Source organism: Ranitomeya variabilis, chromosome 1 (assembly GCF_051348905.1).
Source record: "Ranitomeya variabilis isolate aRanVar5 chromosome 1, aRanVar5.hap1, whole genome shotgun sequence".
In the NCBI taxonomy this organism is placed as follows: domain Eukaryota; kingdom Metazoa; phylum Chordata; class Amphibia; order Anura; family Dendrobatidae; genus Ranitomeya; species Ranitomeya variabilis.
Window position 1 is genome coordinate 335,891,013 of NC_135232.1, and position 24,963 is coordinate 335,915,975.

At 40.2% G+C, this 24,963-nt stretch overlaps 1 protein-coding gene across 1 annotated transcript; it reads right to left on the reverse strand.

Moving 5' to 3' along the window:
• CMTM5 (CKLF like MARVEL transmembrane domain containing 5) lies at nucleotides 1–24,222 on the reverse strand. Its single transcript, XM_077299266.1, has 5 exons — nucleotides 23,689–24,222; nucleotides 17,680–17,832; nucleotides 17,179–17,277; nucleotides 2,505–2,598; nucleotides 1–1,093 (listed from the first exon to the last, which is right to left on the reverse strand). Exons 1-5 carry the CDS (start codon nucleotides 23,782–23,784, stop codon nucleotides 1,077–1,079), a joined length of 459 nt encoding a protein of 152 aa, XP_077155381.1. The 5' UTR covers nucleotides 23,785–24,222; the 3' UTR covers nucleotides 1–1,076.
• Between the last annotated feature and the right edge of the window lie 741 nt (nucleotides 24,223–24,963).

The following is a 24,963-nucleotide window of genomic DNA, read 5'->3' on the forward strand; positions in this document are numbered from 1 at the left end:
CTGTAGAAAGTTACACGGATTATTTTAATTGTAATTATCATCATTTTAGAGTTTACATTGAATGCAGTTAACGTCTTCATATCAGAATTATGGGCTGTAGGCATATATCCCTTATAATCATAATGCTTTATTATTGTTTTCCAATGTGCCTGTAAAAAATATTATTTGACTGTGATTTTTAAATAGGCGTTTCAGAAAAAATTTTTAAAAAAAGTTGTCGTCAACTCTGGTCTAATTTCACTTCTCTATTAACAAATACCAAAAAAAAAAATTTTTCAACCTTAATGAGTCAATAGCTTCCTATGGACAAAAAGATACAAAGGAAGAGGTACTTAACATTATTAAATGCCATTAGATTTATGAGTCAGTAAAAATACCATTGTTCAAAACGTTTGAGGTAGAAGTAAAGAAATATCTAAAGCAGATGTGAAATTAGTGATGCACATGGTGCAAAATATGGCACAATTCTTGCTTAGATTTACCTAATTATCCCTGATGATTGGAGCTTTTTCTACGTAAACCTCTTGGTGGCTCATCAGAGCTCTCCTACATCATCAAATTGTTGTGTTATGCTATTGTTAGCTATAGTATCTCCCGCTTCACTCCTAAGTGGCTCCAGACATACACTATACAGCAAACATATTAATATTCCTTTGTCCATTTTACATTAGCTTTGAAAGCTCTACTTGGGTTAGCTGTAGCTCAGAACACTTTGTACTGTACGCAATTCGCATGACTTTTCCGCATATTTGTCTGTTTTGTGAGTCATTTTGTTCGTGTAGCCCACCCTCTCAATATACTGCTGGCAGAACAACGAGATACATTTACCTATATAGTCAAACACAAGTCTTCTAGGTAGATAAGCGCACATTTAATAAGGCACAGATCTTCACATTGCATGTCTCACATGGTCTTCGATGTGTTGGCTCAGGACAGGTTTGTTGATAAATACTGAGAATCCAGAAGTTGATGGTGAAATTAGTTTTGGAGAGATTATAATGAGGAAATGAATCCTAATGATGTCCGAATGTCTCTGTTTTATTCCTTTATATCAATTTCCAATCCTTAAGCAGTCATTATTGATCAGCAGCACCTACGAAATAAGCAAGTCAATGATATAAGGATCTGAGAGGCAATTTAAGACTGCTATTCAAAATTCCAGAAAATAAGCTAAATTATCTATTCAATTTATTTAATTCACGCACCCACTGGGAGATAATCTTAAGGGCTCGCTCAAACACAAGCGATTCTGTCATGCAAGAGAATCGTCTCGATAATGATAGTGATACTCTGATCATAGTTTGAGCCGAATATCAGTTTACTGTGATCCCATTCTCTCGGCTAAGAGAACTGGATCACAGGTGTTGAAAAGATGGAGAACTTAATTTCTCCATCTACTCCATTGTCTGTGTCTGCGTAAATTTGACTGCACTAGGATGACATCCGAGTGCAGTCCGATGTTTTACACGCACCCATAGACTTGTATAGGTGCACGTGATCCAATTTACAGAGCCACTTGCACCATGCTGCGACTTTTTTCTCATGATGAATAAATATGCCTCACGGTATACATTTGGTCCGAATGCTGTCTGATAAAACATTGGCCTTGTTATACGCTGTGTGAGCGAGCCCAAAGTCGGAATTACACTAGATGATGTCACAAAACAGTCCAAGCTATAAGATCCATTATAAGAATATCCTCTGCTCTTATGGCATCTATGATGGCTCCTGTGCAAACACCGAATACTGGATCTTTGTTTTCCAACTGTTCAATTGATGACAACAAGCTAAAAATCAATTGCTTCATTCATAGCTCCATGAATATGTGACAATCCAACAGTAATTGTAAGACATGGAGGTCAGCAGAGGCTGTGGATACGATGTTCACTCCTGATCTATGGTGCCAATATTGACATTTCTGTTCACATAAATTACATCATTTTAACATTATAATGAAAGTCAATGGTTGTTAGTCCTGCATCGGCACATTTAGTACTATTTAGCCAATAAAGTGGTTATTCCCATCACACATGACTTGAACTATTGCTCACATATGATGTGACCTTATAGTCTGTGGGGTCAGGACTCTGGGATCGCTATTGATTTTGAAAATAATTAGAACGTAATATTAGTTAGGTTCTTTGACCTCTTTACTGTTTTTACATGCCCCAATGTATCTACAGCACAGCCATCTTTTATGCGGCTATGCTGCAGTTTCCTACACAGGCGACTAGTTAGAAGGGGGCATAGCACCATACCTGTGCTTCGGACTCTTCATTCTCAAGGAGTCCATAGTTCAGACCCCTACCAATAATAAGTGATGGCATACCTCACCTTGTAAGATCGGAAAACCAATGCATACTGCAAAGGTTGTACCAAATTCTAGTGTTATTTCCAACCTATAGTTTGTAATGTCAGTATTTTACTATATATTTGCAGAAAGAAAACAGCATGTATACAGGGGGTCCACACAGTTCTGTTATGCCAGCAGCGTGTGCGCTCACCATCTCCTGTCTCAGCTGCCCGGTCTGTGATCTCTGTCTTGTAAATGTTATAAGCATCATAAGAGAACACTCCAACGAGCAGGAATCCAAAGAGCTGGAAAAAACAAACAAACCATGATCTTAGCGTTACATATGTCATTGGGGACTGTCTTGGTCAAGGACTTTTAAGAAATTCTTTGACTGAATTCAGGAGTGTGTGATATATCACATCTGCGTATTGCATAATCACATTAGGCAGATCTGTGCGGCATCTACAACTAACTAGTGTAGAACCACAGTGTGGATGACTGTGCGATAAAGACTCATATTCTAGAATAAGTGAATTTATACACTAGAATTTGCACGCAGTCTGAATAATTGTGACCAAATCGAGCCATAATTCCTGCAAATTACCCTAAGAATTTATTTTCAACTGATGACAATTATTTTGACTGTAACTGAAAATGATCTGGCATGCAAGGCTTGGTTCATACGTAGTGGTTGTGTGCCCTGCATCCAAAGCATGGGACTAGGTGGCAAAACCAAACGTCTTTTAAAGCAAAATGCCACATTATTTCAAGGCAACTATTAGCTACACAATTTTTCAGATTTTGCAATACAGGTGAAAACCACACAAACGTGATGATCGGTGGGGCTAAAGGCATTTGCATTGTTTATGGCCACGCGGTAAGAGTAAGGCCAGACTAATGGCCAAGTCATGACCGTTACAATTGGCCATTTGTTTTCGAGAATGAATGATCTGTTCCTTGTCCAATTAAGTCATTGTTTAAAGATCTTTGACCACAGTGGCTACTGGACACTATTGTTTTTTTTACGTCATGGCCACCCAACAGGCGTGACTCGGCTGCTCCACCTCTCCTATAAGCAGTAGAAAAGCATTTTACCAAGCCACCATTAAGAATGAATATTGCTTTTAGTTGCAGTCTACCTGTAGATATTGGAAATAGGTTGCATGCTCACACACCTAGGTGGCCGAATCTCATATTCTTGACACTTGATGTAATGAAAGCGGAGACTGAATGCTAAATTAGCTGACTTGAGTGAAACTCTTATCACCCCATGATGAAATGCGGCCATACAAATACAGGAAAGTTATCCTCAACATGACTGTATATTTGTAGGGATGAAAATGATAAAAAGCTTTTACAAGATTTTATGATTATCCTATTATTATCTACACTAAATTACATAGCATATTTAGATCAATAAGGGGCAACTTTTGGAAAACTTTTGCTCATTCTATTGTTATTACAGGTAACCTGTCAGGTCACTCATGGTTTTCACACTGCAATTATACCAATTTCTGCAATAATTTTCTTGATCTCCCATACAAATATAACTTGTCACAAACAAGTTATATAGTGCAACTTGTCATATGCAAATTGACCAGGACTAGTCCAGCAGAGCATTTGCTTAGGATTGGTTTGGCGACGTGTCAACTCTCAACTTGACAGCACAAAAAGGACAGCGCTAGGACCCATTGCTTGAACAGGTCTCTTTAATCTTCAAATCAGATCAAAACAGACATGTCTCCATTTTTCTTTTTACAGACAATTAGTCCACAAAAAATAAACAGACATATAACCATGTTTAACCCCTTTCTGACATTTGTCGTAATGATAATCTGTCCCTGTGCCTATATGACCAGGGAAGGATTATTACATCATCGCGATCACCAGTGCATACGGTGTGAGTGAGCGATTGCTGCCGGGTGTCAGCTGATTCCGACAGTAAGTGCCAAGAGCGGTCACGCACCGCTCCCAGCACTTTAACCCCCTAAATGCCGTGATCGAACACATTCCGGGAGCCGGCAAAGGGATGACAGCCCCTCTGCCTTTGGATCAGAGACCCCACAGCGTGACGTGGGGTCCCGATCGTTGCCATGGTGAGCCGATGTCAGGTCACAAGAGCTATGAAAGTTGCTGATCATGTGCAGTGCACGATCAGCATATTTCTCTGTCAGTGCAGAACTGACAGTTTCTACAGCATGGGGAAAATCAAAAATAATAATTAAAAAACTACTAGTTAACCCCTTTAGTGAACACCTTAAAAAAGATAAATAAAAAACAAGGCAAAAAACAATGCTTTATCATCATAGCGTCGAACAAAAGTGGAATAAAACGCGATCAAAAAGCAGGATATAAATAAACATGGTATGAAAACGTCATCTTGTCCCGCAAAAAAACAAGCAGCTATACAACATCATCAGCGAAAAAATAAAAAAAGTTATAGCTCTCAAAATAAAGTGATGCAAAAATTATTATTGTTTCTATAAAAGAGTTTTCATTGTATAAAAGCGCCAAAACATAAAAAACGATATAAATGAGGTATCACTGTAATCGTACCAGGGTGGATTGATTTAAATCACGCCGATTTAAATCATGATTTAAATCACAATTTAAATCAAAAGATTTTTTTCTATTTAAATCGGATCGATTTAAATCATGATTTTAATCATGATTTAAATCACTGATTTAAATCAAAAGGTTTTTTTTAATATAAATCACGATTAAAATGAGAAGTGAGAGCAGTGCGCATGTGCGCCCATAGTTACACGGACGAAACTAGGGGCAACGATCTAACGCCAGGGTGAAGGGGGGGACCCCAAAGTAAGTAAAAATCTTTTTTGTTTTACTATATGGCAATAGGTAGGTGTTTAAAAGCAGCATGTCTTAATTGTATAAACTATTAATAGCCTCCACATTTTGTTCATACTGCCCCTTTAATTCCACACTTCTAGCTTGGTTTCACTTTTGGTTTAGTTTCTTTTTCCATTCAGTTGACATGCCCAAACTTGTTGGATAGTCAGCAGTACTTGGCTGTAGTAGTAACAATCAAACTTCATAAGTGATCTGTGTGAGCCATGGCAGGTCGTAAGAGAGACCCTATTTGGGTTCATTTTGTTGAGATGCCAGCAGCAGATCTTGGAAAGAAAGGTGCAAGAGCAAAGTGCAAATACTGTCAAAAGGATATCCAAGGACTTGTTTGCTGTTTGAAATCACATTATGAAAACTGCAACCAGAAGGGAAATGAAGATGTTGATAGTGATACAACTAATGTCAATGAACCCCCACAGCTTCTTATGCACCAGGAGCCTAGTACTAGTAAGTCTGGCAATTACAACCTATTTTTTTAACAGACATTTTACTGGGATGGTTAAAGTCTATGAAAAGAGAAATTTCTAGCACTAGTAGTTCTGGAGTATAGAATTTAAATTTATGTTAAGGCAATATTTCACAGAAAATTAACGCTAAAGGACATGTGCACCTTTATTTTTTTAAGGTGCACATGTCCTCCCCCCCCGCAGCGCTCTTACCTCCGATCCCCGCAGCGCTGAGATCCGTGGCTTCGTTTTGACCGTCCGCCTCCCGTCCTCCGGTTGCGGCCTACTCGCAGTGATCCAGCGGCGTGACGTCAGCGGGCCGCACGCTCCATTGAAATGAATGGAGGCGCGCTCGCGGACGGGCAGAACGAAGCCACGGATCCCCGCAGCGCTGACATCGGAGGTAAGAGAGCTGCGGGGGGAGGACATGTGCACACTGCACCTTAAAAAATAAAGGTGCACATGTCCTTTAAGTAAAAATAAAGTGTGTATACGCTTATTTTTTTTTTATTGTAGGCTGCAATTCACTTTTGAAGTCTGCCAAATTGACCATTTTTAAAAAAAAACATTTTTAAAACTTTTGTGACATAATTTTTTTCAGTTGCTCTGATATTAGTTACCAGTATTACAGCAACTTCACCGGAAAACTTGAGTAGCATAACTTTTGAGACAGCCCTTATAGGACGAGGACCATTACATTGTTCAAAAAGTTTGTTTCAAAATATTTTCGTTATATTTCTTCAAATACGCAGTCGATTTATATTTTTAATTTCTGTGCTTTCAGGGTCAAATATGGCTTGTGCTGCACATGACAATCAATATCTGGGTACAACTTCAACAAAGCAGCCCAAAAAAAAACTTTGCGTGCAAAGTGTAGAAAAATTCATCTTAAAGACTACGACGAGCCAGAAAGAACATTTTGATGAATTAATTGCTAAATTCATATTTGCAACCAATTCTTCTTTCCGACTAGTTGAGCACCCATTGTTTGTACAAATGATCGAAGGAATTAGACCAGGCTACAAACCACCAAGTAGATTTGATATCTCAGGAAAACATCTTCAGGCTGTATACGACATAGAAACTGCACCACCAATGAGACGGACACCTTACTCCTGAAGTCTCCCTAGAGCTGTCCCTGGAGACTCTCTTCCTATTTTCCTTCTTCCTAAACTACTCTTCTTACTTAAGTGAGATTTTGAAAAAGACCGTAGCAGGTCGAAACGTCACCGTATTGTCCGCAATCACTTGTTTTCTCTGTAAAAATTATTTGGTGGTGCCTGTGCACTTGAATTAAAAGAATAAAAACTAAGAAAATTCTTCACATTTGAAATCAAGACTTGAGTGCGGCTACTTTTTGTATATTTGAAGTTGGATGTTTAGCCAGCACCTTCATTGAACTCTACAGTGTGCCCATTATATTCTTTTCTGGATACGACATAGAAAGAGCGGCTTGTACAAAATATTTGAAAGACAAGGTTGTTAACATGAGCTTGGATGGTTGGAGCAACATCCACAACGACCCCATAATTTGCACTTGTGTCACAACAGAAGATGGTGAAACTTACCTTACAGACACAATCGACACATCTGGAAATTCACATACTGCTGAATATTTACTTGAAATTGCTAAGAACTCAATTCACCAATGCCAAGAACAGTTTGGATGTAAAGTAAGGAGCTTAGTTACTGATAACGCAAGCAATGTGGCAAAAATGCGAGCGGAACTGGCACATGAGGATGACACAAATGTCATTACATACGGTTGTTCTGCCCATTTGTTGCATCTTTTGGCAAAAGACCTGCATATTTCGGGTGTCAAGGAACATGTTGTAGAAATTGTTAAATATTTCCGCAATAATCATTTTGCACATGCAACCTACAAGGAAATGGGAGGACTGAAGTTGGTTCTACCACAAGATGTTAGATGGAATACCTTGGCTGACTGCTTGGAACTGTTTATTAACAACTGGTCAAAATTACTGTCCATTTGCGAAACACATCGGGATAAAATTGATGCTAATATACGAAGCAAAGTATTAAATCTTGGTGTGAAGAGAAATGCCGAGGACCTTTTGGAAAGGTTAAAGCCAATATCGATTGCGTTGGATAAAATGCAGAAAGATACTGCAACCATAGCTGATGCCACAGAAGTTTGGAAAGATTTAGAAGGTTCTCTAGATCGCTTGAACCTCTCAAACAATGTAAAGGTTGCAATACAGCACTGCAAGGACCAAGCATTAAAAGAAGAACACTAGGTACTCTGCCATGGTGCCACTTCCATCCTCCATGATGGCAACTTCGCAATCATCAAGTAGGAAAGGGAAAGGTAATCCTTTAAAAATTTTATCATGGAATGTAGCGGGCCTCAATTCGCCGGTTAAAAGACGTCGTATATTACAGGCACTCAAACGTGCTAAACCTGATGTTATATTCTTGCAGGAAACCCACTGGTCACATAAAGATGCATTACATTTGAGAGATAATTGGCTAGGCCAGACCTATGCTACCGCCTACTCATCCAAAAAGAGGGGAGTGGCCATAGTGTTTGCTAGACACCTACAGATAATCCCGGGAGATATAGTCAGTGATCCCCAGAGTAGATTCCTTCTTATGAAAGTGACTATTGATGATATCCCCTATTCATTGTTAAACATCTATGCCCCGAACGCTGATAATGCTGCCTTTTTTGCCTCCGTTTCTCAGATGATCCTGACGGAAAACTTGCCTAACCTAGTGGTGGGAGGTGATTTTAATGCTGTGCTAGATTCTAGACTGGATAGATCGGGGGATCTGCCTACTTCCAGTTCTGGTTCCGGACCAGGCCTGGTTAATCTCATGCGTGATACTCCTTTGGTGGATATTTGGAGAGTGTTACACCCGACGGAGAGAGATTATACCTGTATGTCTAAGGCACATAAGTCTCTCTCGCGTATTGATATGTTCTTGGTTGGTGAGTCCCTTATGTCGGAGGTGGTGGAAGCAACTATAGGAGATGCTGGGATCTCTGATCATGTACCTATTATTTTGCTTCTTCGTTGTGGCCGGAGCCTACGTCAGCCAGGAATGTGGAGATTCCCAGCCTATTTGGCTAAGAGTAGAGAGTTTGAGATGTTCCTCAAACAGGAATGGGGTAATTTTGTTGATGATAATATTCAGCATTGGGATGATCCTGTGCTCATGTGGGAGACGAGTAAGGCAGTTATGAGAGGGAGAATTATAGCATATGTGGCAGGGAAAAGGAGAAAGGCTAGACAGGAGACGAGTGACCTCCAGACTATGGCCATACTAGCCTATAGACGGTACTTAGGATCTACTGATCCTGAGGATTGGACACAATGGCAGGATGCTTTATCATTACTAAATGCACATTTGACTAAGATAGCTCAACAGAAAGTGGACTTTGATAAACAACATTTTTTCCGATGGGGCAATAAAATGGGAACCTTACTGGCTAGACTGGCAAATCCAAGAGGTCCCAGACGGAAAATCCCACTCTTAGTGGATCCCATTTCAGGGACTCATCTGACTGATAGTAAGGACATATTACAGGCTGTTCATGCTCACTACACGGCTCTTTATTCCACACGGGGAGGAGATATTTCTTCTATTAAAGATTCTTTAAGTTCTCTACAGTTACCCATACTGACAGACTCTCAGCGCACTACCCTTGAGATGCCTATTACATTAATAGAGATACGCTCAGTTATAAAAACAATGGCAAACTCTAAATCACCAGGGCCGGATGGTTTACCTGTCGAGTATTATAAATTGCTCTCTCCTGATATAGACCCTCTCCTCAAGGATTTACTCAACCATTATTTGGAAGGGGGTGCGTCCCTAACCTCTTTTAATTCTGCGTTAACTTCTTTAATCTTAAAACCGGGTAGAAGCCCAACACAGATAACATCATACAGACCCATATCCTTGTTGAACCTGGATTATAAGTTGTTGGCAAAAATTGTAGCCAATAGAATACAAATGTTTCTCCCCGAGATTCTCTCGCCGAACCAGTATGGTTTCACTCGAGGTAGGCATTCGACCATTGCCATCCGCACGGCGATTGCGGCTACTATAGTGTCAGCTAGAAATAAAAACTCTCCTAACATTTTACTCAGTCTGGATGCGGAGGCTGCGTTCGATAGTGTTGAGTGGCATTGGATATATGCGGTGCTTGAGAATCAGGGATTTGGTGAGAAATTTGCGACATTGATTAGACTTTTATATAATTCACCTAAGTCTAACATTATAGTTAATCAACAACTTACGGAGGGGGTGGAGTTGACCAGAGGTACTCGTCAGGGTTGTCCACTTTCCCCCATCCTATTTAATCTCGCCCTTGATCCTCTTATACGAGCGTTAGAGTCCTTGTCTTTGTTTAAAGGGATACGGGTTGGGAGACTGAGTTTAAAGCTTACGGCTTTTGCAGACGATATTCTGCTTTATATTGCTAACCCAGAGGAGGCCCTACCTGGAATCATAGCCCTTATGGAAAGACTGGGAGCTATGTCTGGTTATTCTATTAACCCGACTAAATCTAAGGCACTTAATTTACGCGCGTCGCGCAAACCGCCATGGGCAGGATTGTATGCTTTTGAATGGTGCAAAAAGGCGTTGCCCTACTTGGGTGTGCTTATAACTAAAAACCCTCATGACCTTCAGAGAAGTAATTTTTTTCCCCTCATACAAAAAATTAAAAAAGAACTGGAAGGATGGCAACATTTAACCTTTTCATATTTGGGTCGGGCTTATTTGTTAAAAATGATTGTTATTCCACAGATACTTTATTTTATTCAATCCCTCCCAATATTGCTTTCTCCTAGTGATCTGCGGGTAATAAATGGTATGTTTCGTACTTTTATTTGGGCAAAGAAGCACCATGCTATTAGTATGGATATATTGGAACAACATCCATCGAATGGGGGTATTAATTTTCCAAATTTAGAAAATTACAACCTGGCGGCGTTGCTTCGTTATCTTAAAGATTGGATTCATGATACTTCCATATTCACTAACACTCAAGTAGATCAAAATCTGATACCTCATACCAATTTATTATATCTACTACATACACATAAGGAACTGTTACCCTCGTCGGTGCTAGATAATCCTTTGCTAATGGTGATGTGGAAGGTATGGCATAAGATACGACATAGACTTTCTCTTAATGCACATTCCTCACTTTTCTTGCCAATATTTGGGAATCGAGATATTAGGTTGAGCATGGGGAGAGAGGACTTAGTAGCCAGATATCGGTTTGTGACAGTGGGTTCCATATTAGACTCTGAGACGCGCAAACCACACTCCTGGTCAATTACCAGGAGATACCTTCCCTTGACAATGGGGTGCCTCGCGAATTGTGCGACTCTGGAAGTCTATGCTACAAAGGTGGGAGAGAGGTTATCAGATACAGATTGGGACAACCCATTTGATACCATGCTACGAAATAGGGCTTCACAGTTTCACTCAACTTCCAGATTCTATCTCTTTTTGAAAAAAGAGTTGGACTACACTAAACGAAAAACAGGCCTTCCGAGATGGTGCACTCGTTTTCCAGTCTTAACCCCAGAACATATCCTCAAGGCAATGTTTCATGCTTGGAAGGCTTTACCGGCTTCTTCCTATAGGGAAATGTTGCTTAGAGTGTACCATGGCACATATATATCACCGCATCGTTCATTTCTCATGGGCTTATCCCAATCGGATAATTGTTTAAAGTGTGCGGCTCCTGGGGCAGATCTTTTTCATCAATTTTGGGATTGCCCGGCTATTGCAAGGTTTTGGGAGGAGGTAAGGAACTTCTGTCTAGATCACCTGTTGAACTATTTGCCTTCCACGGCAGAGTGGGCGATTCTGGGAATATGGCCAGGGGAAGCTTTAAGAATTACAAGAGGGGCTAAACGTTTGGCATCTATGGTATCTATGGTAGGGAAAAAATGTATATTACAACAATGGATAACAGTGGAACCTCCAACACTGATAATGTTTTTGAACAAGCTAAAACATGTGTTCCGCATGGAATGGATAGAGACACAGGTGGGGGGGGATCGCCTGGTACCCCGCTTTTTTGATACTTGGGAGAGTTTAATTGACACGTTCCCTGAAGAGGTGAGAACTCATCTTATAGCTTGTTTTGATCAGTCCCCATGGTATATTACTAGGATGGTGGCGGGTGATCCTCCGATCCGATCTAACTAATAGGATGGGACGGGATGGGAGTGACAAAGCATTAAATAATTGTTGCTAGTGGGTCAGGATGGTTTTTTATAATGAAAGGATACTGTTGGTTTGCTTGATAGCTATGATGGTGTGTGACGGAAGCGACATCACACTTAATAATTGTTACTTACATGTTATGATACTTTTACTAATGGAAAAGTTCTTGTTTGTTTTGTAACAAAGAAAATATGTTAAAATGAAGGTTATCTTTCTTATGAATATGTGATACTGTAGAGTATTATGCTCTCATGGTTATTGATTGTATTCACATATATTTCAACTATTTGATGCCCATGAGTTGTTGAATTGTACATTAATGCATGAAGCACTGTATTGCATAATTTTGTGTACATGAATATCTTGTCCTTCAATAAAAACTTTTAAAGGAAAAAGAAGAACACTATTTAGCCAATATCTTGCATCCCATCTACAGAGGGAAAAAATTATCTGAGGCGGAAATCAACTCTGCAATGGAGTGGCTCACCAATACTAACCATGACATTGTGGCAACTGTGCTGAAATTGAAGTGTGAATCTGCACCATTTCAAAAATACATGTTTGCAGATAACGTCGTTAATGAACTAAAACCACTGGACTGGTGGAAGTCGCAATCACTTGTTCTTCCAGCAAAGATAATAAATCTAGCTACTCAGCTACTGACTGCATCGGCTTCATCCGCAGGAGTAGAGAGATTGCTTTCTTCATTTGGTTTTGTGCACACAACAGTCCGAAACCGCTTAGGAACTGCTAAAGCAGAACAACTGGTTTTCCTATTAAAAGTCCTAAATAAACAGTAGGCTTAAAGGACTGATGTATTCACTGAAGATGTTTGCTTACTTCAAACGTTAGAGATAGGCTATTGTTAAAAAGTACTTACTCTCTGTAGTTCAATTCTGAGTGTTTAATAGTGCAAATAAAAATCATTAGGTTTCATAATCAACTGTTTTAATATTTTTATTTGTGTAAAACAATTAGATTTGCAAAAAGACAAAGTTTTGCTTGTGTACAACTTGATTAAAAAATCTGATTTAAATCAAATGATTTAAATCAAAAAAATCTGATTTAAATCAAAAAAATCTGATTTTTTAGATTTTTTTAAAAAAATCAAGATTTTTATCAACTCTGAATCGTACTGACCCGAAGAATAAAGCTGCCTTATCAATTTTAACACACATGGAACGACATAAACCCCCCAACAAGAAAAAAAAATCCAGAAATGCTGGTTTTTGTTCATTCTGCCTTCCAAAAATTGGAAAAGAAAGCAATAAAAAAAGTCATGTGCCTGAAAATGGTACCAATAAAAACGTCAACACGTCTCGCAAAAAACAAGACATCACATGACTGTCCGCCAAAATATGGAGAAATTATAGCTCTCAAAATGTGGTGACTCAAAAACTATTTTTTGCAGCAAAAAGCATCTTTTAGTGTGTGACGGCAGCCAAACATAAAAATTCGATATAAATCCGGTATCGCTGTAATCGAACCGACCTGTAAAAGAGTCGCCCAATCACTTCACTTATACCGCACGAGAAACGGCATATAAAATAAATAAAACCAATTCTTCACCTGCTGTTGATTTTTTAATTCTGCCTCCCAAAGATCGCAGTAAGGCTCGGCTCACATTTATCCCGCAGTGTGGCTGAGCGCTTACATCGGGGTTTCCGTGTAAATGTCCTAAATACGTGATTCAGACGTAACCTCTGGCGGAAGATTCCCTATAATGAGGCAGATGGAGGCACTGTGGACACCGTCTGACCTGTGAGCCGGCGGTGTCCGTCTTTTTAGGATTGCATGAAAGTGCCGTCAGCCACAGTTTTCTGCACTTCTGAAAAGAAGGACACCGCTGAACAGAGGCCAGATGGAGTCCAGAGTAACTCTGCTGCCTCATTATAGTGAATGGATACCTCAGTGGTTTCATCTGAAACACGTCACTCAGAGATTTAGATCAAACCCCGAAGTATGTGGTCAGCATAGAGGGACAGATAAATGTGATCCCAAATGTAAAATGTTCCCTATAAAAGCTTCAACTCAATCCACATAAAAGTCCCCACTCAGGTCTGTTATCTGTTAACAGAAATATAGGGGGCTTCCATATTACTGGTAGCACAAAGTCTCTGGAAAAGCAAAATGGCTCCTCAGCCGCCAAATGAAATTCAGCAAATTCTCCACTCCCAAATGCAATTGCTCCCCTTCCTTCTGAACCCCAGGGTGCCTATACCACATAGTGTGTCCAAGATTGGCATTTGTGAAGCGAAGATAGCCCGCCTAACTTATGGGTGCATGTCTCCAGAAGCACGTGCTGGGCATAGTGTACTGGTGACTGCAACGTACTGGTCACTATAGTGTACTGGTTACTACAACGACAGTTTGCAATTTTCTCTCGGCAACATTCATTGCTGCTGGTTTTGCAGAAAATACCTATGGAGTCAAAATCATCACTACATATGTAGATATATTCCCCAAGTTTCCAAAATGGGGTCAATTGAGGGGGATTCTGCTCTTCCATCAATTAGGGGCTCTGTATATGGAGTCCGCAAACTGTTCTAGGAAAATCTGCGCTATAGGAGGCAAATAGCACTCTGTTCCTCCCGAGTCTCTCCCTATGGCTAAGTAGTGCTGTACAGCCACATATGGGGTATTGTCACGTTCAGTAGAAATTGTGGGACAAATTTTGGTGCCATTTTTACCCACTTCTTGTGTGAAAATGTAAAATTTGGGGCTAAAAAAATGTTGGTGGTAAAAATGTAGTTATTTTTTTCTTCACTGCCCAATGGTATAAAATTCTGTGACACACCTGTGGTATCAATATGATCACTGCATCCGTAGGTGAATTAATTGAGATGTGTAGTTTGTAAAATGGGGTCACTTATGGGGGGGTTCTGCTGTTCTGGCACCTCATGGACTCTCCCAGTGGGTCATGGCACCTACAAACCATAACAGTAACATCTGGCGCTCCTTGCCTTCTGAGCTTTACACTGTGCCTGAAAAATATTTCCCAATTACATGTAAGTTACTAGTGCACTCAGGAAAAAATGGACCTGAGTTTGTTGCAAAAAAATTCTTATTAGCCCTTAGAAAAATTAAAAACTTGGGGCTAAAACAATATTTTAGTGGTAAAAAGGTAATTTATTCTTTCTTCACCGCTCAGTGGTATAAAACTCTGTGAGCACATGTGGTGTCAATATGATCACTGCACCACTAGATGAATTCATTAAGGAGTGTAGTTTGTAAAATGAGTTCACATATGGGGGGTTCTGTTGTTCTGGCACCTCAGGGGCTCTGCCACTGTGACATGGCACCCTCAAACCAGTCCAGCAAAATCTGACCTTCAAAATGGCACCTCTTCCCTTCTGAGCTTTGTACTGTGCCTTAAAAGTAGTATTCCCCGACATATGGGGTATCGGCGTACTCAAGAGAAATTGCACAACAAACTGTATAGTGCAATTTCTCCTGTTACCCTCATGAAAATGCAAAATTTGGAGCCAAACATTTTGTGTGGAAATGTGATTTTTTTATTTTCATGGCTCAACGTTATAAACTTCTGTGAAGCACCTGGGGGTCCAAGGTGCTCACCATGCTTCTAAATACATTCCTTCAGGGGTCTAGTTTCCAAAATGGGATTACTTTTGGGGGGTTTCCACTGTTTAGGCACATCAGGGGCTCTCCAAATGGGATATGACATCTGCTATTGATTTCAGGAAATATTACATTCAAAAAGTCAAATGGTGCTCCTTCCCTTCCGAGCCCTGCCATTTACCCAAACAGTAGTTTTCTCTCTTTTATTGAGTATCGGCGTACTCAGGAGAAATTGCACAACAAATTGTATGTGCAATTTCTTCTGTTACCCTTATTAAAATGCGATATTTTATGCTAAAAACATATTTGTGGGGAAAATTTGATTTTTTTTATTTTTACCGCTCAACGTTATAAACTTCTGTGAAGCCCCTGATTATTCAATGTGCTCACCACACATCTAGATCAGTTCCCTGAGGGGTCTAGGTTCCAAAATGGTGTCATTTGTGGGGGATTTCCACTGTTTAGACACACCAGAGGCTCTCCAAATGTGACATGGTGTCCGCCAATTGTTCCAGCAAATTTTGCATTCAAATGGCGCTCCTTCCCTTCCGAGCTCTGCCGTGCGCCCAAACAGTGGTTTTCTCCCTCATATGGGCTATCAGCATGCTCAGGAGAAATTACTCAACACATTTTGTGGTCCATGTTTTCCTGTTACCCTTATAAAAATAAAAAAAAAATTGAATCTGAAATACATTTTTGGTGAAAAAAGGTTAAATGTTCTTTTTTTCCCCAGGGTTAATAAACTTCTTGAATGTGGTTTTGAGCACCTTGAGGGGTGCAGTTTTTAAAATTGTGTCACTTTTGGGTATTGTCTATCATATAGACCCCTCAAAGTGACATCAAATGTGATGTGGTCCCTAAAAAATGGTTTTGTAATTTTTGTTGTAAAAATGAGAAATTGCTGGTCAACTTTTAACCCTTATAGCTTCCTACCAAAAAAATGTTGGTTCCAAAATTGTGCTGATGTAAAGTAGATATGTGGGAAATGTTACTTATTAAGTATTTTGGGTGACATTTGTCTGCAATTTAAGGTAATGAAAATTCAAAATTGGAAAATTGCTAAATTTTCACCAAATTTCAGTTTGTTTTTTTTTCACAAATTAACGCAAGTCATACCGAAGAAATTTTACCACTATCATGAAATACAATATGAAATTAAACTTAGGCTAGGGGCACACGAGAGTATTTTTTGTCATCTGAGAAAATCGGATCAATTATATAAATAACACTGATCAAACTCTAATAGGCGTTTGATCAGAGTGTCAGCATAGTGCGTTTTGATTCTCTTGGATGAGGACAAGATGAGAAAAAATTCTCCATCTTCAAATTGTGAGTGCGTAGAAATTGGACTGCAATCAGATGTCATCTGAGCGCAGTCCGATGTTTGCCATGCACACATTGCCTTGCAAGACGAAATGCAATACAAATATCAGATCAAACTTGGACATGTAGCTATTTTTTTTTTCGGATAGTCTCTGTCGGAGGAAAAAATCTTGTATGGTCACAGCCTCATAGAATAACATTGGTTGCTTACCTGCCTACTGAACTGGTCAACTTCTAAGAGGTCTTTTGAGAGATCATGGAGGTCTCACAACCCAGACCCCCACCAATCTGCAAAGAATTGAAGGACCTACAACATCTGAAAAATTATCCAAAACTTTAGCTACTCTATAAAGCCAGTGTCTACCTTTCAGCAATAAGACCAGTATCTCAGATAACATAGGGTCTACCCTAAGGGTTGTGTCACAAGTAACTGAGGTGTGTCGAAATACTTACAGCTCCCGTAATTGCTCCTGCATCTCCTGAACTCCGCGCAGCAGCCACTATTGACACTACCACAAAAATGACTGCAGCAGAGACACAGCGCAGGAAATCCTAAATGCAACAGAATGCAGTATAGGTAGTAATTAAGACATGTACTTGATTTCAACAATGTTAATTAGTATCTCGTTTATAGGGTGCATTATTTCAGTATCTAATAGGACAAAAGTAATTGGCTGGAAGGATATCAGGTCGGCTTCCCATAGTATTTATCACACACAGAGGGAACAACTTAATAATTAACCGCTGAGTCTGTTAATGAAATCCTAACGACTACGCACACTTTCAAATCACTGTTCCTTTATCTGGCCAGCTCCTTAAATGCTACAGCAAATTAAGCAGAATAAATAGAACAAACTTTGCAATGGCTGCTAAATGATGTAATTACATTCTCACTCTGGGGTGTGGTATAGTAAATCCAAACCAAATGCTTTTTTTTCCTAATGTTTTACACACCATGCAGGGCCAGTTGAGAGCAGCAAAACGCAGATGGTAGTGACTTGAGAAGAGGATGAGGAAGATGAGAGTGATAATGAGCTCAATCAGGGGGGCTGCCGAATAAGAAGATATGGAGGCCGCAAAACATATAAAGATCACAAAGCAGAGGACCTATGGAGAGAAACATGGAAGGAAATGAGGATCATGTTCCATATGACATTAGCAGTAGGTAGACTGATAAACAATAGGTCTCCTGTACACTTATATTCCCTGCCTGATTGTTGAGAAGAGTATAACTTTAATTATATAACTATAACTTAAAGGGAATGTCAGTAAGAACAATCCCCAAACCGCATATATGGGCATGCAGGTCTTTGAAATCCATCAACACCTCTATCTCTTCTATATGTTGCGGCATTCCAAAGAAATCAGTGTTTTAGTTCATACACAAATGAGGTAATAAGTGCTCTGGGTGTGACAGAGCATTTAATAAGTCACTGCCTCCCCATGCCTTTTCCCCACCCAGCACCAGCTTATTTACCTTGATTGATCGCCACTATTTGATTTCCTTGCTGCCGCCTGATATCACACAGGCATAGAGGTTGGCATTGAACAGAGAAACTCTGGAGGCAAAGGCAAGTTAAGTTCTCTGTCACGCCTAGAGAACTTAATTCATCATTTGCATATACATCAAAACACAAATTTCTTTGGAATGCAGCAACAGATAAAAAAAATTAAGGAGTCAATGGATTAACATTTCAAAGACCTACAGTTAAGTCCATATATATTTGGACGGAGACAACATTTTTCTAATTTTGGTTATAGACATTACCACAATGAATTTTAAACAAAACAATTCAAATGCAGTTGAAGTTCAGACTTTCAGCTTTCATTTGAGGGTATCCACATTAAAATTGGATGAAGGGTTTAGGAGTTTCAGCTCCTTAACATGTGCCACCCTGTTTTTAAAGGGACCAAAAGTAATTGGACAATTGACTCCAAGGCTATTTCATGGCCAGGTGTGGGCAATCCCTTAGTTATGTCATTCCCAATTAAGCAGATAAAAGGCCTGGAGTTGATTTGAGGTGTGGTGCTTGCATTTGGAAGGTTTTGCTGTGAAGTAAACATGCGGTCAAAGGAGCTCTCCATGCAGGTGAAACAAGCCATCCTTAAGCTGCGAAAACAGAAAAAAACCATTGAGAAATTGCTACAATATTAGGAGTGGCAAAATCTACAGTTTGGTACATCCTGAGAAAGAAAGAAATCACTGGTGAACTCATCAATGCAAAAAGACCTGGGCACCCACAGAAGACAACAGTGGTAGAAGATCACAGAATAATCTCCATGGTGAAGAGAAACCCCTTCACAACAGCCAACCAAGTGACCAACACTCTCCCGGAGGTCGGCGTATCAATATCCGAATCTACCATAAGGAGAAGACTGCATGAAAGTAAATACAGAGGGTTCACTGCACGGTGCAAGCCACTCATAAGCATCAAGAATAAAAAGGCTAGACTGGACTTTGCTAAAAAACATCCAGCACAGTTCTGGAAGAACATTCTTTGGACAGATGAAACCAAGATCAACCTCTACCAGAATGATGGAAAGAGAAAAGTATGGCAAAGGCGTGGTAAAGCTCATGATCCAAAGCATACCACATCATCTGTAAAACATGGCGGAGGCAGTGTGATGGCTTGGGCATGCATGGCTGCCAGTGGCACTGGGTCACTAGTGTTTATTGATGATGTGACACAGGACAGAAGCAGCCGAATGAATTCTGAGGTATTCCGAGACATACTGTGTGCTCAGATCCAGCCAAATGCAGCCAAACTGATTGGCCGTCGTTTCATACTACGGATGGACAATGACCCAAAACATGAAGCCAAAGCAACCCAGGAGTTTATTAAAGCAAAGAAGTGGAAGATTCCTGAATGGCCAAGTCAGTCACCTGATCTCAACCCAATTGAGCATGCATTTCACTTGTTAAAGACTAAACTTCAGACAGAAAGGCCCACAAACAAACAGCAACTGAAAACCACCGCAGTGAAGGCCTGGCAGAGCATCAAAAAGGAGGAAACACAGCGTCTGGTGATGTCCATGAGTTCAAGACTTCAGGCAGTCATTGCCAACAAAGGGTTTTCAACCAAGTACTAGAAATGAACATTTTATTTAAAATTATTTAATCTGTCCAATTACTTTTGGTCCCTTTAAAAACAGGGTGGCACATGTTAAGGAGCTGACTCTCCTTAACCCTTCATCCAATTGTAATATGGATACCCTCAAATGAAAGCTGAAAGTCTGAACTTCAACTGCATCTGAATTGTATTGTTTAAAATTCATTGTGGTAATGTCTGTAACCAAAACTAGAAAAATGTTGTCTCTGTCCAAATATATATGGACTTAACTGTATATAACCATATATGCACTTTGGGGGTGTTGATCTTACTGACAGATTCCTATTCCATATTAACACCAACCTCTGAGACCCGAACACTGTAGACATAGAAAAGTGAAAACAATTTCCTTTACTACACAGGTTCACATTTGATATCCCACCCAACATTACCATAAAAATACATGAGATGGTGACAGGATGCCTTTAAAGGTAAACTTTATTATGTTATTAACCCAAATTGCAAAATGTTACATGGGGCATAATTATAGGTCTGTCACTACAGTATATACCACCAAAAATGGAACTTTGAAGAAATTAAGAGGAATATGTCTTCAGAAAATTATCTATTGTTTAAATCAGATTTTTGTGTTATGTTATGTATGTAAAAAAAAAAAACAATTTGCAATTTTTTTTTAAATATTACAATTGTTATTAAAAAAAAGAGTAATCTTAAAATCTTGATACTGGCCACTGCAGGTTTTTATGCTCATACATTACTTACTGTCATTTCAGGAAGATTTTTCAGCAGTCTCATTGTCATCAGGGCATGATTACAATGACAGGTAACGCCTCTACACAGCTGATAACACAGGATCCACCAATCACAATAGGTGATGTTACAGCCGGCCCTGCCCCCCATCCCTTTACAATGACTTTTGTACGTGCTTATTAGATGCTTCAATACAAAAGTAAGGGACAGAGACTGTGGCTATAGTGGTAGGTTGACTCACTCAGCTGCTTACACAGGAGCGTTTGTTCTGCTGGTTTACTGTAGTCACGGCATTAACCAGTGTAGGGTTGAACAAAATAAACATGGCCTTTCTGCCAAAATCGGGAAACAAAAAGATGACATATATATGCAGCACCCCAGAGTCCTGGTCGTTGCAGTAATGTCATTCTTCCACCAGGGAGAGTGATATTACGTCTGATGGCAATAAATGAAATCTTCCTACCAGGTATCACAAACCATACACCACACTTCACACTCCAGACCACCAGGGGGAGCCTTGCTCCTATTTACTAGGGGACTCCTCACAGAAGGGTAAAACTGGTGGGCTGGATAGAAAGTTAGAGAGAAGCTGACTGGGCTTTGCCCAGGCAACACCTGTCAGGCAGACAGGGGGAAAGGAGGAACATCGGAGCTGCAGACAGAGGGTCCCTGACAGGGGTGGGATCCTGTCAGAGGCCTAGCTAGACAGAAAGCTACGGAGCTGCGCCTGCCCCACGTGCGGCAGCATCCTAAGAAAGGACACGAAGAGAATTGTGTTGTAGAGGGTGAGAAACGAAGTCATAGCACAAGGAGATAACACCAGAAGGAGTTCTGCCCTGTAAAGGCTGCCTCCTTCTGAGGCGCGTAGCCGGAGGCCGGAACACCGAGGGAGCAACCGTCTCCAAGCCTTGCTCCAGAGACCGGCAGGACAGTCAATTCCAAGTTGGCTGCCCGACCTTAATAGCTAAGAAGACACGGTGGCAATTTGTGGGGGTCGGGGCGTTTCTAAGGTCCCTATAAACAAGCCTCAGGCCATCAGTCATACGGGTTTGTCCTATCCATACCATCTGGGGGACAGAGAGGAAGAAATAACATCTAGAACATCTACAAGAGTTGTGAGGACCTTACCGAGAAGCTCAGCAGGGAGGTACTACAACACACAGGCGCTAGTAGGAAGGCTACTGATTTCCACCTGGATAAGGGGACTCTGGATTTGCCTTCAGACCGGCCGGACTCTGCCTACCCTGTGGTCTGTACCCTGGACTGTGGATGCTGAAGTCTTCAGTAAAAGGTAAAGAGACTGCAACCTTGTGTCCTCGTTATTCACTGCACCTTACACCATCACCATCTACACCTCTGGGAAGCCCTGGGGATACACTTCACCTGTGGGAAGGTATACCATCTAGCTGCCATTCCATCACCCCAGCGGACCCCTAAGCAGCGTCGGTCACCCTGACCGAGTACCACAGGTGGTGTCACGAACATTTCCCCTTTAAAGACCTTTCCCTTTTAATACGGACGTCCCTAGGGACACGGACCGGGTCAGCGCCACCGTGACATCCCCCGAACCGAAGGACCCGGTACCGAGTACCCCATTGCCCTTACGTGGGGGCGATCCAACTACAGTCCATATACCTGTGGGAATCGGCCCACTCAGGGTACAATCAGCAGAGTCAAGCACAGTTGCACATAAACACTTCTCTGGAGCTTCCTGCCTTCAGACCCACAGACAGACAAACAAACTCTGTGGCAGGACATTTAACTTGCAGAACTGCACCCTTGGGGAGGAGATAAGGTGAGTAGTCATCCCTGCCCATCTCTTACAACTACTCACAATAAAACCCAACCCTGTCATGGGTAATTAACCCCTCTCAGCACATAACATGCTGGAGAGAAACTTCTGGGTTCAAATCATGGAACACAGCAATCTTCGTGATACATATCTACCCTCACATACATTGCCGGTGACCCTCTCACGCTATTTACATATTCATATTGATGTTGTTTGAGGTTTTAATTCTAGAGACAAAGTATGAGTGTACAAAAAAACAACAAAGAGACAGCGCCACAATGGTTGTGGCGCTGTCTCTTTGTTTTTTTTGTGGTCTTGATACTGTCCGGGATGGGCTCCCTGGTTTTGGATGTGCGCCCTTGTGTCCGCTGAGACCTTCAATCTATGTATAAAAGGGTGCGGTTTTGACTTTCTTTTGTTTTGACTCTGAAAGTATGAGTGTACACCTTTGTCATGGTGGGATGGCTTTTACACATTTTTTTAAATGAAAATAGCGTTAACTAAGTACCCTATGTTATTTACATGTACTATTACTATTTACTTTCTTATTTGTTATAGGGTATATGCTCACTTTGTTTTTTTCTTCGCTTTTGTCTGTGAAATGACCACAGTGTGAATGTGCTCTTACACTTTGTACGTATATCAGCTTATAGTCCAGTTCAGTTCTTTGGTCGTACATGTGTTGTTTCCTGAAACATCAGGAAAGTTATACGATACAGCAAAAACATTGCCAAAAATGCTGAAAAAATACATTTAACACAAAAATCTGATTTAAACAATGATGATGTATCATCAATTTCTGATGGTACAGTTCCTTTAAACGTTAAAGGGCTCTGCTCACTGTTGACAAGGGAAGAAATAAAAATCAATGTTGAATGGATGACTGAATAAACTGACAGTGTTATAATACATGAATAGATGATAAAATAAGACAGAAAAAAATAATAGATAGACACTATAACACAATGTTTAAGTACCATTCCTTGTTATTTGGGATATTACATTATTAGATGGTTGTTTGGTTAGACTGATACCATAGATGATGGGTATATAGACAGAGAGATCAATAGATGGATAGATAGATAGATAGATAGATAGATAGATAGATAGATAGATAGATAGATAGATACAGAGAGATAGATAGATAGATAGATAGATAGATAGATAGATAGATAGATAGATAGATAGATAGGAGAGATAGATGAGAGAGAGATAGATGAGAGAGATAGACAGATATGAGATAGATATACATATAGAATCAGATAGACAGGATAGATAGATAGATAGATAGATAGATAGATAGATAGATAGATAGCCACTATAACACAATATTCAGGTACCATTACTTACCAGCTCTGCGAGTAAAATCCGTCCTTTTGGTGAATTTAGAAATTCTTTATCCAGAGAAAAGCGACTAGTGCTGTCGGGACCTTCCTGTCCACTCATCCCCAAGGCAGGGGCCACAACAAAATGAGAGAGAGGTGAGGGGGATGGAGAGAAGAAAATATAGAGAAGTTACTGTGGGAGTTTTAGTTTTTATTTCCAGGAAAGATGAAGCTTTAGGGCTTAGCTACTAGATGGTGTGAGATAGAATGAGCAAACGTGAAAACATAAAGAGCAAGTTACATTACATGCGTTGTTTGAGAGATGCAAACGGTATTATTAAGATGTAGTTTGTGATATTGAGACAAAGGAGTAAGTACATGTAAGAAGGATGTGTTAGGTAATGGAGTAAATTCCGTAAACTGAAGGAGAAAGGCTGGGGGTTGGAGAGAGGGAAGCTTCTTCCTGAATATGTCCTGATGTGTGCTTGGATGAGAAGAAAAACTGTGTCTGAAGTGGAGTTGTAAATGATCCAGATTTCTGTTACAGGAAAAGGGGGAGGGAAAGAGACTCCGAGGAAAGAGACTGACACAAACACCCAAAGGTTTTTTATGGAGTAGAATGTTGCAATTTCTCTAAATCCGGTGAAAAACATGAAACAATAAGAACTTTTGGTGTCCATGAGGGTATAAAAAAATTACTACAAGGAGAAAGCAAACATTTATATAATGTTTGAGAAGATATTACTTCTGCTTTCACTAATATTAGATGATATTGGATTTATTATTGCTAGAAGCAGGGGCATAACTCTGGCTTCTGGGGACCTGCGTCCACCTCCCATGTGCCAGTTATAATCGTAGTGTCCAGGGTGTGGATGTGCCTTCCCCGCCCCTGACTATGAGAATAAATTGTTTTTACAATTCTTCATACTGATTATTACCGTACTAGTTACTACTATAGGACCTATATCATTTTACATCATTGTATGCATAGAATGTATTAAATAATCCTGTCCCCAAATAGGCTCACAATCTGCATTCCCATAATCTTTCAGTGAATGACCAAATGATAAAGAAATTAATAATTGTGTCTAGTTCATGGAACCGAATCTTCATAGATGACCAGATGAATGATATGCCACAAATGTTGGAAATGTATCATTCTGCTACAGCTTTCCTAACATACGAAATGATAGTGCTAAATATTGTTAGTTAATTAATGATCATCTTGTGGCTACAGACTTATGGACTCTAACACCGTGACATGACGTGAGTTGCCAGTGCCCTTGGCAAATGCAAGTAT

Bases quoted from the DNA above. Each gene is read 5' to 3' on its own strand.
- CMTM5 (XM_077299266.1), bottom strand. From the start codon at position 23,784: ATGAGTGGACAGGAAGGTCCCGACAGCACTAGTCGCTTTTCTCTGGAT. The intron at 17,833-23,688 runs GTAAGTAATGGT...TTCTCTCCATAG, and splicing joins GGATTTTACTCGCAGAGCTG to GTCCTCTGCTTTGTGATCTT. The intron at 2,599-17,178 runs GTAAGTATTTCG...TGTTTTTTCCAG, and splicing joins CAGGAGCAATTACGGGAGCT to CTCTTTGGATTCCTGCTCGT.